We start from the raw sequence: 16,918 nt of genomic DNA on the forward strand, positions 1-16,918 counted from the left end.
ACCATGAAGTAGTAGCTCATCTCACACCGTGTGCAATGTCTTTTTCTAGTGAAGACACAAAATTAGGCTGTCCAGTGCATGTCACTCAACTGAAGAGAACTGCTTTCATACCATGCTTACTTTGAGGCTGAGGGACATTACAGCTCTTCCCCCACAGGAACTGATGATATTTCCTCTCAGGTTATGGTTGTCACTGCCAAGGCCCATTCATTGCATGGAATCTGCTGATATGTGTGACTAACATTGTCCCAGAGCATACCATTCCAAAATATGTCCTGGGGATAGCCAAGACCTGGGCATTGACACCAGCTGGATCTGATTCCCCACCAGACATGGCTCTCTCAACATGTACAGCTACTACACCATGGACTATGATACAGATCACACCCTAGCCCACATCCAGGCTAGGATGCAACCTTTGAACCTTTTACGACCAATACAGAAAATTCATCTTTGTATCAATGTTAGCCACACTGCTTATTCTGGTTAAATAACAGTCATAGAGAATTAGAGTCCTTAATTTTCCATATTGTACAATACTTTTAGGAGATTAGTTAATAGGGCAATGATTTGTTTTCCTTTGAAAAAGACAGTTCCCAAACAACAGTCAACATTTCTAAGCAATCCTTGGAAATGTCAGGGTGCCTTGGTTTAGGTTTCCATGTTGACTAAGCAGGTAGGATAGCCCCTTATTGATAGTGTTCAGAAATGACCCTCAGTAGGATACACATACAAAAAACATCTCAAGTTGGCAAATGAACAGAAAGAAAGGTGACTATTCTGGCATCTTCAGTACGTGTTCTTTACTCTTTGGTTAGAAAGTTCAAACATTTTGCAAACTTCCTGCCCCTAGAATCAGGCTATATTTACTAACAGCTCCTCATTAGGGTGCAGACCTTGTAAGATAGCTTATCTGATAGAAGATGGACCATGGAAGATGTTGGAAGATCCAGGGAAGAGTCTCCTAACACTTTGGTGAAGAAACAGGATGCTCCATCTATTAGTTACTGAGATCAAAACACTCTGTACCATCCTTTGTTTCATCCTCTGGTAGCAGTGAACTGATCTCAACTATCGTGGTTGTATTCTCTTTTTGCCTGTTTAATTAATATACTAAAGCTAAACCGCCACTACTTAATAAAACAGCTTAAAATGACTTAAACGGTCGACTGTCAAACTTAGGTAGGTAATCAACTCCAACATCTCATGCAGTCAACCATCTCAGCGGGACAAGTAATCTCTGGCACTACCATGAGTACAAAAGCAAAATGAACACGATGTGCAACACCATATTCTCAACAAATGGGATACAACAATTCCCGTAGAAATTCTCTAAACTCCATTCTCTCTGAAATAAAGATCAATATTCCATTTGTATTCCCTATTTCCCATTCCTTTCTTTTTGATGCTTATGCAAAAGGATATCCCAAAGTTCTCTGTGTTGTGGTTTTCTAAACTCTTTCACCATTTATGATCAATTACTCCATATTTCCTGCCAAATCATCACTTTTTTCCCCACATTATATTCCAACTGCCAAGCTTTTTCCACTTGATTAATGTGTGTATATCCCTCTTTAGAATCTGTGTGTCATCCTGGGATGTGGGTGGCTCCGGCTAGGTCAGCATTAATTGCCCATCTCTAATTGCCCAGCCGTCAGCTAAGAGCATGTGTGTCTGAAGTCACATGACCAGGTTAGGATGGCAAATTTCCTTCTCTAAAAGGACATTACTGAATTATATGGGTTTTCCCAAAAATCAACAATGGATTCATTGTCCTCAAACTTGGCTAAAGCATATTTACTTTCCTCATTGTTAATGTACCTTGTGACCCAATATTGATCCCTGTAGCACTTGGTTAGTTATAGGTTGCAATCGTGAAAATACCCCTCTATCCCAATTCTGTCTTCAATGAGTAATCCAATCCTCTCTGACCGACATTTCCTGTGACCCAACCTACCCACTCTTGCCTCCTCCTTCACTGACCTCCCCCCCCCATTGCTCCTCCCATTCTTCCCCATTTCTCTGCCTCTTCTTCACTCAGACATTCCCTCCATCCCTTCTTCCTCTGGGGTTACGGGGTCAGGGAGAAGGCAGGAAAAGAGAGGTAAGCAGAGCCAAGCAGGATATTAAAGATCAATGAAGTTGTCTTTGTGTTGAACATCAGGAGAAAGGGGGGGGGAGGGGGGAGTTATTCAATGAATACTCTGCATCAGATTTTACTATTAAGGAAGAAATGGAGGCTAGGGAACTTGGAAATAATATCGATGTTTTGAAAACAGTTCATACTTCAGAAGAGAAAGTGCTGGGGGTCTTAAAAAATATAAAGGTTGGTAAATCTCAGGACTGATTGAGTGTATTCCAGGACATTGTAGGAAGTTAGGGTGGAAATTGCAGGGCCCCTAGCAGAATTACTTGTATTATCTATAGACATTGTTGAAGTACCGGAGGACTGGGGGGGTGGCGAATGTTGTGCCATTCTTTAAGTAAGGCTGTAAGAAAGAGCCTGGAAACTATAGACCTGTGAATCTGACATTGGTGATGGGTAGGTTGTTGGAGATGATTCTGAAAGATAGGATTTACATGTATTTGGAGAGGCAAGTGTTGATTATGGTTTAGTGCAAGGAAAATGGTGTCTCACAAACTTCATTGAATCTTCTTAAATGAAGTAACCAAAACGATTAACAAGGGCAGAATGATAGCTGTTGTTTACTTGGACTTTTGTAAAGTCTTTGACAAGGTTCTGCATAACAGACTAATAAAGTTAGGTCACATGGGATTCAGGGTGAGCATGCCACTTGAATTCAAAATTGACTTGATCCTTGACACTAGGAGAAGGAGGCTGATAGTGGAAGGTTGGAGTGGTGCTGCAAAAGCACAATAGGTCAGGCAACATCCGAGGTGCAGGAAAATTAACGTTTCGGACAAAAGCCCTTTGTCAGGAATAGAGGCAGGGTCCACTGCAAGCACCCTGCCTCTATTGCTGATGAGGAGCTCTTGCCCGAAACGTCGATTGTCCTGCTCCTCGGATACTGCCTGACCTACTGTGCTTTTCCAGCACCACTCTAATCTAGACTCTGGTTTCCAGCATCTGCAGTCCTTGTTTTTACCTACCTGATAGTGGAAGGTTGCTTTGTTAGACTGGAGGCCTATGACCAGCGGTGCTCCACAAGGATCGGTACTGGGTCCAATTTTGGTTTTCATTTATATAAATGATTTGGATAAGAATATAGGAGGAATGGTTAGTAAGTTTGCAGATGACACCAAAGTTGCTGGTATAGTGGACAATGAAGAAGGTTATCGAAGATCACAAAGAGATCTTGATCAATTGGGACAATGGACTGAAGAATGGTAGATGGAGTTTAATTTGGATAAATGTGGGGTATTGCATTTTGGTAATATGAACAGGGTCCTGGGTGGTGTTGTAAGAACAGAGAAACCTAGGGGTTCAGGTACATAATTCTTTGAAATTTGTGTCACAGGTAGACAGGGTGGTTAAGAAGGCATTTAGCTCACTTACCTTCATTGCTCAGACCTTCAAGTGTACGAGTTGAGGCGTTACGTTTAAGTTGTACAGGAGGTTCGCGAGGCCTCTTCTAGAGTTCTATGTACAATTCTGTCACCTTGTTCCAAGAAGGATATTATTAAACTGGAGAAGATTCAGAAAAGATTTACCAGGATGTTGCCGGGAATGGCAGATCGGAGATATAAAAATAGACTGGAAAGTCAGCATTGGAGGCTGAGGGGTGACTTATAGAGGTTTATAAAATCATGAGCGGCATGGATTGAGTAAATAGACAATGTTTTTTCGATGGGGTGGTGGAGTCCAGAACTAGAGGGCATAGGTTTCGGGTGAGAGGGGAAATATTTAAGGGGTAACGTCTTCACACAGAGGGTGGTGTGTGTATGAAATGAGGTGCCAGAGGAAGTGGTGGAGGCTAGTACAATTACAACATTTTAAAGGTGCCTGAATGGGTAAATGAATAGGAAGCGTCAAAACATGTATTGCTGGAAATGCACAGCAGGTCAGGCAGCATGTGAGAAGCAGGAGAATTGACGTTTTGGGCAGAAGTCACTCACCAGAAATGCAGAGGGGGAGGGGGCCTGAGAGATAAATAAGGGTTTTGGGGTAGTGGTGGGAAGATTGGTGGGATGGCTATAGGTGGATGGTAATTGTGATAGGTCAGTGAGGAGGGTGGAGCAGACAAATGGGAAGTAAGATGGACAGGTTAAGAGGGCTTGAGGGTTGGAGCTGGGATGAGTTGGGGGTAGGGGAGGTTTGGAAACTGGTGAAGTCAATGTTGATGCTGTGTGCTTGTAGGGTCCTGAGGCAGTAGATGAAGCATCCTTCACCCAGTTGGTGGTTGGCTTTGATTTGGCAGTACAGGAGGCCCAGGATTTTCATGTCGGGGGGGGTTGAAGTGGTTGGTTGGCTACAGGGCAGTGGGGCTTTTTTGGTGTATGCAGACCAGAGATGTTCCCTGAATTGTTCCACAAGTTGGCATTCTGTCTCCACAATGTACAGGAGACCACATCAAGAGCAATGGATGCAATAGATGGGAGTGGGTGGATGTACAGGAAAATCTCCGCCAGATTTGAAATGATCCATTGAGGCCTGAAATGGAAGTGAGGGGGAGGTGTGGGTGCAGGTGTTATGTCTCGTTTGGTGGCAGGGGAAGGTACCAGGTGTGGAGAGTGGGTCAGGGATTGTGGACCTAATGAGGAAGTCGAGGAGGGAATGCTTCCTGTGGAACAAATCTGGAGATGGTGAGGGAATATATAATTTTGGTGAGGTCTGGCCATAGGTGGCAAAAATGGTGCATAATAATGTGCTGTATCATCAGATTCATGGGGTGAAAGGTGAGGACCAGGAGTTTTTGAGGTGGGGGGACATGTTCCATTTTTATTGCATTTGTAGGGGAGGGGTTAGAGAGTGGAGGTGCGATGTAGGGCATTGTTGATCTCATGGGAGGATATCTGAGATTTCCTGGAGTGGAATTGCTCCTGCTATGAGCAGATAGGGCAGAAGCGGAGGAATTGGGATTAAGAGATCGCATTTAACCTGGTAGGGATTAGTGGGAGGAGGTATTATCCAGGTACCTGTGGGGGGTTGGTGGCTTTGAAATAGTTGTCAGTATTGAGTTAGTCACTGGAGAGGTCCACGAAGGGATGGGAGGTATTGAAGATGGTCCATGTGAACTTGAGAAGTTGATGAACCATTCAAACTCCTGCGGGGAGAGGGGCGGGGAAGTATGGGTGACGCTGATAAGGTCATCAATGTAATAGAAGAAAAGGTGGGGAATAGTGTCCTTGTAAATCGGGAAGAGGGAATGTTCCACTTATCCTACAAAGAGGCAGGCATAGGAAGAGTTTAAAGGGATATGGGCCAAGTGCTGGCAAATGGGACTGGATTAAGTTAAAAATCTCACACCACCAGGCGCTTAACCACCTGATAAAGGAGCGGCGCTCAGAAAGCAAGTGCTTCCAAATAAATCTGTTGGACTATTACCTAGTGTTGTGTGATTTTTAACTTTGTACACCCCAGTCCAACACCGGCATCTCCAAATCGGGACAAGATTAATTTAGGATATTCGGTCAGCATGGACGAATTGGACCAAAGGGTTTGTTTCTATTTTGTATGAGTCTCCAACTGAGTGCGCAGAGCTGGAGACCGGGGCGCGGTCGGTGTTTGTGGACGCAGGTGAGGGCGGGAGATGTTAGCGCGAGGCGGGGGATGGGGGGGGGGGGTTAAGGGGAAATGGGCGGGGTCTGTTTGGGACACCTTATTGTGACGGCGAGTGGGCGGGGTCTGAGGCGGGACTCAATGCGATAGGGGGGGACTCCACGAAGATGGTCGGGGATGAGCGTGACTGGAGCGGGGCTCGGTGGGCGCGGCTCGGAGCGAATGGGCGGAGTCATGACGTGCGCGCAGGGGTGAGATGAATGGGCGGAGCACCGGGCGGGGGACGGTTGGTGCGGGCGGACGGGCCCGGCGAGTAGGCGTGGCCTTGGGTGGAGTTAGGGAAAAGGGGCGGGCTCTCCCGGTGAGTGGTGTTGTTCCAAGCGGACGGGAGTGTGGGTTGAGTCAGTGAGCTCGAGACCAGTCGGGGTGAGGCACCATGTTCAGCTGGCTGTCTGGGCCTGAGGCCCGCGGGAAGGACTCGGTGGTGTTTAACACGGTGTCCGAGGGCTTGCGCTCCCTGTACAACAAGAGGCTGCTGCCGCTGGAGGATTACTACCAGTTCCATCACTTCCACTCGCCCGCCCTGGAGCAGGCCGACTTCGAGAACAAGCCCATGGTGCTGCTGATCGGCCAGTACTCCACCGGCAAGACCACCTTCATCAGGTAAACGCACACACATGACAGCTAACATCGGGTAAACGCAAACATAGAGGGCTTCAACTAACCCTCCATCTGGGCTGACGAGCTAATAGTGACTAACTTTCTGTCAGAAACGTTGGATCGTCGGCAGTGCAATAAACGAAAAGTTGGCAGCTGGCAAAAAGATCTGAAACTGAAAAGGTCTGTGAAGCAGCGGCCAAATGTTTTAAATGTTGAAATTGTACCAGCCCGAGGAAGTGGTGGAGGCTGGTACAATTACAACATCTGAAAGGCATCTGCATGGGTTCATGAATAGGAAGGATTTAGAGGGATATGGGCCTGGCAAATGGAGCTAGATTGGTCCTACTTGCACAAAGAGTCTGTTCCTGTGCTGTAGGACAGGATCTGGTCTGACAACAAGCCAAAGGCTGTGGTATTGGTATTGATAATGAAACTAAATGTTTGTCCAGAGGATGTGTGAGTGGTCCAAACATAAGCGCAGTAAGAGAAATGGGTGGGGGTATGAATAAAGATGTGACAAGATGGGAGCTAATCTTACAAGCATAGTCATAGAGATGTACAGCATAGAAACAGCTCCTTTGGTCCAACTCATCCATACTGACAAGATGGCCTAACCTAATTCACTCCCATTTGCCAGCGCTTGGCCCATATCCCTCTAAACCCTTCCTATTCATATACCCATCTAGATGCCTTTTAAATGCCACAATGTACCACCCTCCTCCACTTCCTCTGGCAGCTCATTCATACACGCACAGCCTCTGCATGAAAAAAATTGCCCTTTTTATATCTTTCTGGAAAAGCGCAGCAGGTCAGGCAGCATCCAAGGAGCAGGAGAGTCGATGTTTCGGGCACCTGCACCTTGGATGCTGCCTGACCTACTGCGCTTTCCCAGCAACACATTTTCAGCTCTGATCTTCAGCGTCTGCAGTCCTCATTTTCTCCTTTTATATCTTTCCCCTCTCACCCTAAATCTATTTCCTCTAGTTCTGGACTCCCCCACCCCAGGGTTTGTCTACCAAGGCTTTGTCTATTTATCATATCATATCCATGCCTCTTATGATTATATAAGTCTCTATAAGGTCACCCCTCAGCCTCCAATGCTCCAGGGAAAACAGCCTGAGCCTATTCAGCCTTTCCCTATAACTCAAATCCTCCAACCCTGGCAACATCCTTGTAAATCTTTTCTGAACCCTCAGTCTGCTGACTTTAAAAAATGGACCAAATCCAGAATTGGCTAACTAACAGGAGGCAAAGTGGGGCCAGCTAAACTTTGTAACTTGCAAACTCCTCTGTAGGGCAAGGAAAGAAGTCCATTTCTCAGAATTAGGTATTTTGCTAGGGTAATATATGGTTATAAAGAATCTCCCTGAAAATGTCTTTTTCCTTTGAGTACCTGGTTGCATTTATTTATTCATTCAAGGTTTATTACATTATTGTGGATTTTTGGATTTAATGCTAAACCCCAAAAGTCAGAATCTCTTGTTTGGGAATAACTATACTGGCCTAAAGAACAATCGCTAACCTTAGGGGGCAAACTAACAGGATTAATTGGACAAAATATAAGATTTGATTTTCCATTCTGAAGATATGTTGGTGTAGAAGACCAAAATAGGTCGATTTGTTCTTTTAGATTCCCACACTTCGAGACTCCTCTTCACTCCTTCAGGCTGATGCTTTGCTAACTTAAACTTTTATATACATTTCTCTCTCTCCTGTCGCCCGCACGCATACATGCGCACATGTGCGATTCAAGATGTTTCATACAATTAACTCATGCCCATACGATTTGCTAGTTTGCCACCAACATGCTACCAAGGTGAGGGATATAAATCTCGGTATTGATTCCGGATGTATTTTATAAAGTTCCCAGTTGAATGGTGAAGTATTATCTATAAACCGATCAATCAATCTCAGCGTTAAAATTTAGTGTTCAGTAGATCCTGTGTCAAGTTCCATTAGCAAAGAGAATTACAATATCTTGACTTTAGTATCTTGAAAGCTTTGATCAAATCTCTTCTTCACCTTCGAAGATCAAGCATCTTCACCTTTGTGTCTGTGTCTGTGTAAGTAAGTAATTCATCATTATAATTTAACCTTTTGGAGTCCATCATTTAGTGAATCTGCACTGCATTTCCTCCATATCCTTTATAATGTAGATGGTGCAGAACAGCTTTCAGTACTCCAGGTATGGGGGGTCTAACCAAGTCTTTGTTTTGTTGAATCATGATTTCTTTGCCTTACTATTATGATCCCCTAAACATAAATCCGAGCATTCTAATGTACTTATTGGTTATTTTCTGTACCTGTGATATGTTAATGATTCCTGATGAAGGGATTTTGCCCGAAACGTCGATTTTCCTGCTCCTGGATGCTGCCTGACCTGCTGTGCTTTTCCACCACCACTCTGATCTAAGCTCTGGTTTCCAGCATCTGCAGTCCTCCGTTTTGCCATGTTTAATGATCTGAATAAACACTTTTTTTTTACTGGACCCACAAAAAACGAAAATACTTCGTAGAGGACTCACACCACTCCATTCACTCCACTCAAGAATTCCTGAACACCATGAAAAATGCCAAGATAGAAAAGGATGAAGTAATGGTCTCCTTTGATGTTTCAATCCTATCCACATCCATCAAAATCAACATGGCCAAAGAGACACTGACAACACTATTAGAAGAACCTAAGACACAAACACCAGACACAGCCAAGTTCACCAGCAAAGACAACATGGTCGCACTAGTAGACCTATGCTTCACCATCTACTTCACTTTCAATAACAAAGGCTACAGAAATCAACAGAACACCCACGGGATCACCAGTACCAGGATTCCCTGCAGAAGCAGAGACTCGAACAAACAGTTCTCCCAACCATCCAACCCAAACTTTGGGTCGGCTTTGTGGATGACACATTTTTCATCACTAGAGTCAGAGATGTACAGCACTGAAACAGACCCTTTGGTCCAACTCGTCCATGCCGACCAGATATCCCAACCGAATGTAGACCCACCTGCCAGCAACCGGCCCATATCCCTCCAAACCCTTCCTATTCCATATACCCATCCAGCTGCCTTTTTAAATGTTGCAACTGTACTAGCCACCAACATTTCCTCTGTCAACTCATTCCATACAAATATATGAAAACATTTCCTCTTGGGTCTCTTTCATATCTTTTCCCCCCCTCATCCTAAACCTATGCCCTCTAGTTCTGGACTCCCCCACTGCAGGGAAAAGACTTTGTCCCATTAACCTATCCTCGTGACTTTATAAACCTCTATAAGATCACCCCTCAGTCTCTGACACTCCAGGGAAAACCGCCCCACCCTATTCAACCTCTCCCCATTGCTCAAATCCTCCAACCCTGGCTACATCCTTGTGATTCTTTTCTGAACCCTTTCAAGTTTCATAGCGTCCTTCTGATAGGAAGGAAACCAGAATTGCACGCAATATTCTAAAAGTCGCCAAACCAATTATCTGTATGGCTGCAGCCCCTGTCCTCCATATTGTCTCCGATTAAAGGAAAGCATACAAAATGCCGCCTTCATGATCCTAAACACCTAGATTCTACTTTCAAGAAACAATGAACCTGCACTCCAAGGTCCCTTTGTTCAGCAACACTCCCCGGACCTTACCATTGTGTATTAGTCCTGTTAAGCTTTGCTTTGCCAAACGCAGCATCTTGCATTTATCTAAATTAAAATCCATTTGGCACTCCTCAGCCCATTGGCCCATTTGATCAAGATCCTGTTGTAATCTGAGGTAACCTTCTTCATTGTCCACTACACCACCTCCAATTTTGGTGTCCTCTGCAAACTTACTAACTACACCACTTATGCTCATATCCAAATCATTTATGTAAATACGAAAGTAGTGAACCCAGCACCGCTTCTTGCGGCACTCCACTGGTCACAGGCCTCCAGTCTGAAAAAGAACCCTCCACCACTACCCTCTGTCTTTTGCCTTTGAGCCAGTTCTGTATACAAATGGGAGGTTCTCCCTGTATTCCATGAGATCTAAACTTGCTAACCAGTCTCTCATGGGGAATGTCTTACTGAAGTCCATATAGATCACATCTACCACTCTGCCCTCATCAATCCTCTTTGTTACTTCTTCAAAAACTCCAGCAACTTTGAGACATAATCTCTCATGCACAAAGCCATGTTGACTATCCCTAATCAGTCCTTGCCTTTCCAAATACAAGTACATCCTGTCTCTCAGGATTCCTTCTCCATAATATGGAGATTTTTCAAGGTGCCACCATCTATTTCCCTACATTCTATATCTTCCATGTCCTTTTTCACAGTAAACACTAAACAAAACAAATTGGAGGAAAGCTTCAAGACCATCAACAACATCCTTACTGCCATAAAATTTACGAAAGAGGAAGAAAACAACAACTGCCATTCCTCGATGTCACAGTAGAGTGTAGAGTCAGTGGGGAATGTCAAGCCAGCATCTACAAGAAAACAACACACACGGACCAAATATTCAACTACAGGAGCAATCGTCCCAACACCCATAAACAAAGCTGCATTAAGACATTATTTGAACAAGCCACCATGCAGTGCAGCACTGAGGAGCTACGAAGAGCAGAAGAAAATCACCTATGCAGTGTTTTCAAAAAGGACTGGTAGCCAATAAACACAGTCCACTGATTTCTCAGCAACAAATCCAAACCAGCAGACAAAATGCGGCCAGAAACCCTAGCCACTTTAAAGTACATCAAAGATATCTCTGAAATGACTGCCACGTCAGTCAGACCTCTTGGCATCATGGTAGTCCACAAAGTACCCACTAGAGAGGGTGCAAAACCTGACCTACCCTGACAGGGCAGGTGACTGAGGTGTCAATGGGGGAGCATCTAGGGGCCAGTGACCATAATTATGTTAGTTTTAAAATGGTAATGGAAAAGGATAGACTGGATCTAAAAGTTGAAGTTCTAAATTGGAGGAAAGCTGTAAAAAATAAGCAATAACTTCATTCACTGTCTCAATCAGTTATGTTTTTTCATCCAACATACCATTTCTGGGTTAGCTGTAGTCAACATGCTGATTACAAATAATTGACATGCTGGACAAGTGACGTAAAGATAATCCTTAGAGAGATTGAGTGTGTGTAGTCAGAAGATTGTTTTAAGCATACAAGTGATGTTATCACTAGCAGGGTCAAACAACCAGCAGTTTTCTCCAGTTAATTCGAGTAGAAGCAGCAGTTCTGAATAATAAATAAACAATTGGGACACCAAAGGCCAGCTTTCTCTTCACAATCATTCACTCCACTGTAAAGCTAGGGGATAGAGCCTCGCTCAGCCCACCTTCCACGTGAGACAGTGACTTGATAGTAGTGGAAAAATAAAGTGGCTTTAATTTCTAATAATTTATGGAAGAGGGTGGCATTAATGCAGCAGAGTTTTAAATCATTTAAACAAACGGTGGTTGTTTGACTGGTTCAAAACTATAACTTTAAATATCACAGATATCCCTGAATTCTTTCAGACTTGTGAAAAATCTTGTTGAAAGCCCCAACGCTTTTGCAATATTTCCAGATTATTTCCCCGCCACCTTAATTTAAATTGGACCCTACACAGGTATTTTCTAAAATACCAAACTGAGCATCTGTAAACAGGGCATCTCTCTATTATATATCACTTGTATGATCAGCAGTACCTGTTAAGGAAAGCTCTCAAGATCTTTTTTTTTCACCTTGGCGATAGCTCGTCATTCCCTTCTTCTCTCTGGTTACCCGCTCCTCTCAGTGCAACCCTTCTTCAGTGCTACACTGGAGATTGCAGTCAGACTTCCAGTAATGTTGAGTAATGACATCACCACAGTTCTTACAAGGTATTTTATAAATGACATCAGTTTTGCTTGTTGTCTGTATAGGATCTTTTAAGTTCATTAGCTGCTGTTTTAGCGCGCTGGTGGGTTTGTGGGCTACCAGAACATCGAGGTCAGAGTAGTCTGGCAGTCATTTCCAAGATGTCTTTGATGTAGGGGAAGAGTGGCTAAGGTTTCTGTGTTTTGTCTGCTTGTTTGGGTTTATTGCCATCTTATTGCAAATGGTTAAAAATTCCAAAGTTTATATTGATGTGGCTAGGGGAGTTATTAGTTTTTCGTGGATGTCCAAGGGCTGCCATATTCTCCTAATGCTGCAGCTGTTCATGTTGACCACTTCAATCTTTTCCGCTTTGGCCAGCAAATATTGTGCCAGGCAAATATTGTGTCAGTTATTTTGTGCAATATATGAGGGACAGCAGCACACTGACTTTTTACTGAAGGAGAAAACTGTATTGAATCAGAGATGGATTTGAGATATGTTTGCCTTTATTTACAATGCTTTAAAATCCCTAAGTATATTTATTTCACTCTTCTACACCAGCCTGCAATTAGGGAACTAGATAAGGGCATGCAGTGGCGAAACCAAACACTGATGAGCTTCTTTTCAATTACACATGGGTTTTGGTAAGCTATTCTTGTTATATTCAAGAAGTCAATTTTCTAAAGTTAACTTAATCGGGATTTATTTAAATAGACAGCTCTCTTTGTTTCCTGGAACCATATGGCTTCCAAAGATAACACTTCCCTATTTTAATGGCTGCTCACAAGTCACAAATGTAAATTCAAGTAAATAAAAAGAAAATAAGTCAATTTTTTTAGGTGAGAATCCAGTACAAATTTCAGGAATGTTTGACTCGACTTGTTTGTTTTATAGCAAAGGGGTGCTAAAAGTCTGAAATTTAAACAGGAAACACTTGGACAGTACCTGTGGAGAGAGGAAGAGTTGTATAGAACACAGCAGTTTGAGAGTGCTACAGAGATGGAAAGGTTGAACAGTTACCTTCATAATGTGCCAGTCAATGTACAATGATATTACATGTGGGTTCATCAGGATGACGGTTTTGATGATGTAAAAATTTGAAACAGTTACCAAAAGAAAGAAGTGAAGAAATGATGATTAATGAAGGGGAGAGTAAGGTCAAATAAATGTTCTTGAAGTATGAGCATGCTGGAAATCTGAAATAAAACCAGAAAATGCTGAAAATATTGGGCACGTGTGGCAGCATCTGTGGAGAGGAATATAAAAATGATTTTGGGTCTATGACCTATATCAGTAAAAGGTCCTTGAAAAGTTACCTCTTTCCCCACAGAAACTGCACCTCCTGGTATTACCAGCATTTCCAGTGTTTCATTTCAATCCTGCTGACATCAATTAAATCTCATGAGCAAAGTCTTTAAAGGAGGTAACTGTTGGTGACTGTTAAAAGCGTGTGTGTGTGTATATAAAAGATGCTGTTTAGGGAGAAGAGAGTTACAGTGCAGATCCATCTTAATCTGTAACTACAATGGCACACAGACTGGAACAGCTCTTTTAAGCAAAGTATTTGAGCTTTGGCAATATACAGTGAACGGGAAGCACAAAAATCATTGGCATCCAAGATTGCAAAGTATCTTTGAAGTTTCTTAATAGAAGATTTAAATAAAGACCCAAACACCATTTTAAATATATAGATTACTTAAGATGTCCAATAAAATTGCCTTTATTGTTTTGTCCTTTCCTCAGCTCACCTTTTCAACAGCTTTAATATGCACCTTAAACTTGAAAATCATACAGGTTCAAATTTACCATTTCAAAATGCCTTTTGACTGTATTTGAACATTCAGAAGAAATCAGAAAGTTCCTGTTACTACTAAAACCATTGGTGCAAAGCTTTCTTGTAGGATGGAGTTCGTAAAGGTTTGATCAAAGTAATAGATTTTAGAGGTACTTGTGCATCTATCCATATAGGAAAATAATTGGTTTGAATATTTGAGAGCTTTCTCTGCTGACTTCTGATTAAAGTTTGTTTTGAACAGATGCGTGGCCATGTGGGGGCTTATTAGGTTTGCACATTTTCGGGTTTGCATGTGATTTTCCAGAAACTTTACCTTAAAACATTTGGCATTGTGTGTGAGGCTAGAACTTAACTGCATTAACACTTCCATGAAGTAACTGCTCTAAAATTGTGTGGTTCAAGTGTTTATCCGTATTTCTGATGGATCAAAATTAATATCCAATGTCGTGGAAACTTGGTTCAAAGCACTGACCTCCCTGCACATCATAAATGTTACAATGAAACCATTTTGTTTCCTATTTGTTTATAGGATGTAGATGTAAAAGCCAAGCCATATTGCTTAAGTCTGTTGTCCGCGAGCAAGTAACCCAACTTTGAGTCTGATGTGACTTTTTCAAAACAATGTCTGTCCTCAGATGCTGCAGAACTGCTGAGTTTCTCCATTATTTTGTTTTATTCTTGATGTGAGTCTGCTCTGACTCCAAGGGAATTTGGAGTCACAAACATGCAGTTACTGTAAAAATGGTAACAATTATGTAATTGTATCTGAAAACCATAGGAGACATTTAAAATTCTATATCCATAAAAGCTGTTGCAGTAAATATAAACACCACAGCCTCTAGTAGGCAGAATTCAGTGTCCAAAACAGAAAAAGCTGGAGAAGCTAAGCAGGTTTGGCAGCATGTCGGAGAGTCATACCAGACTCTTTAAATATTAACTGTTTCTCTCCGCAAAGATGCTGCCAGACTCGAGTTTCCCATGCAGTGTTTTCATTTCAATTTTCCAGCGCCTCTAGATTTTACTTTTATTAGGCAGAATTTAATCTTGTTATTGGATGCTCTCTAATCCAATGAATAAAAACTGGCTCTAACAAAATTTAAATAATAGTCATGAGATGACAAGACACAAGCATGAGATTTTTGACTCATTTGCTTTAATTGAGCAAGGAAGCGTTTGTGTGATGATAAGACAACTAGTCATACACTATGTAATTTTAATTCCTGTTTCAAAAGAGCTTAAATGTTTTCAACCACAGCTGTAGTTGTGGTCTTGATTATTCATTTCATATAATAGTAATTATAAGTGGTATGACGCTGCACTCAGTGAGAACTGGGATGGAGGTATTTTGGAGATCTTTTGACATGGAGTAGCAAGTCTGATGCCAGAAGCTCTGGGTTAGAGTGTCCCCTCCTCCTGAAAAGGACTTGATGGCCAAGAAAGGTCCATTTGTGATGTAGTCAAACAGTTTGAGTATTGGACTGTAAATCCTCCCCTCACTGATGGCAGGCAGCAAGAGTGGGAGGGAATCCCTGATCAGCCACGTGATGGAGAGAAAGTTGGAGCCTGGATCATCCCAGCTGCAACACATATAGAAAAATGTACATTTCTGCAGCAGCGCACACTCCGAGTGAACTACACTTATTTGATTCATTTGTTGTCAAGTATCTCTTTTCACAAAATACAGTGAAAAGTGTCACGACTCTCTGGCGCTATATTAAAACACAGAAAAATAAGCCAAAATATAGAATCTGAAGACAAAAGATGAAGAAATTTAAGAAATTGTCCAACTTCACAGTCCGTCTTAAGTCCTCCATCAGTGGACTAGGCCCGGGTTCTCTTCACCATGCTGTTGGAATGAAAGTCGTCACTCCTCGGTACCATCTCCCCTCCACCAATGCCCTTGCCACTGAATCCTCGCAGGACCTTGCCATTGCAGATGCCACCAATATCAGCCCAAACTTGACTCCACCACTACCATGTGTCTGTTTCAGGCCGACCTCACTGATGCAGCTGCTGTTGAAGCCTCAATACAATGCAGATAATATTTTTACAAGACAGTATCAAGTGGCCACTCGGCCCATTGTCAAACCTGCTCCACTGTTCATTAAGTTCGTGAAGATTTGTCTATTAACTCCATTTACCCACCTTGTTTTTGTAATGCCTTTTATACCTTTGCCTCGCAAATATCTAGCCATCAGTTTTGAAATGTGTAATGACCCACAGTCTCAGTAGCTTTGAGAGTGAGGAGGTTCAGATTCCCACCAATTTTGTGTGAAGAAGTGCTGTCTGATATCATCTCCAATGACTTAGCTCTAAATTTAAGGTCATGTCCCTCATTCTGCACTTCCTCACTATAGGATAGATATTTTTAATTAACCTGCTCAGATGTGTTATGATACGACTCTAGAGCTGGTAGGACTTAAACCTCGACCTTCTGACTTGGAGGCAAGGACAATATAACTGAGTTGCAAGTCTTTTCAAAGAAAAGCTATCTCTTCAGGAATGTTAAAACATGTCTGTGGAGCCAAATTGAATGCTGAGTATTCAAAACCAACCCCCCACCCCCGACATTAGTACTTTAGTAACTCCTCCATGTATTGGTCCCAATGCTCTGCTGGTCACATAACAAACATTTTTAAAAGTTTCCAACGATCGAGGCTAGACTTCTTAGTTTACCTCTTTTACCATTTGCTTTTTTTCCTTAAATTATTAAACAACCTCTTTTATTTTCCAATTCAGGAATTTTGCAAGATCATGACTAAAACGTTAACCATTTCCTCATGACTTTTAATCATCTTCCTAGGTAGTTCTTTGTCAGTGACAATGACCTTGCTCCTACTCCAGTTTGATGGGTTCTGATCAATCCAGTGCAGACTGTGCCATGTGGGATGTGTGATGCTTGATGTGTTGGGAAGATGGTTTATTTGAATGTTTGTCTTCCGTCCGATGCCTTGGCTTCACCTCTGCA

At 42.5% G+C, this 16,918-nt stretch overlaps 1 protein-coding gene across 1 annotated transcript in view; it reads left to right on the plus strand.

Annotated features, from left to right (window-relative positions):
- The first annotated feature begins 6,065 nt into the window (after nucleotides 1-6,065).
- The window catches only part of LOC132818075 (EH domain-containing protein 1-like), a 66,702-nt gene continuing 55,849 nt past the window's right edge, over nucleotides 6,066-16,918 (plus strand). Inside the window, exon 1 of the mRNA XM_060828728.1 lies at nucleotides 6,066-6,343. Within this exon, the coding sequence (XP_060684711.1) occupies nucleotides 6,117-6,343 (227 nt within the window). The 5' untranslated portion in view covers nucleotides 6,066-6,116. The remainder of the gene's footprint in view (nucleotides 6,344-16,918) is intronic.

The sequence above is a fragment of the Hemiscyllium ocellatum genome, chromosome 8 (assembly GCF_020745735.1).
Source record: "Hemiscyllium ocellatum isolate sHemOce1 chromosome 8, sHemOce1.pat.X.cur, whole genome shotgun sequence".
NCBI classification, from domain to species: Eukaryota; Metazoa; Chordata; class Chondrichthyes; order Orectolobiformes; family Hemiscylliidae; genus Hemiscyllium; species Hemiscyllium ocellatum.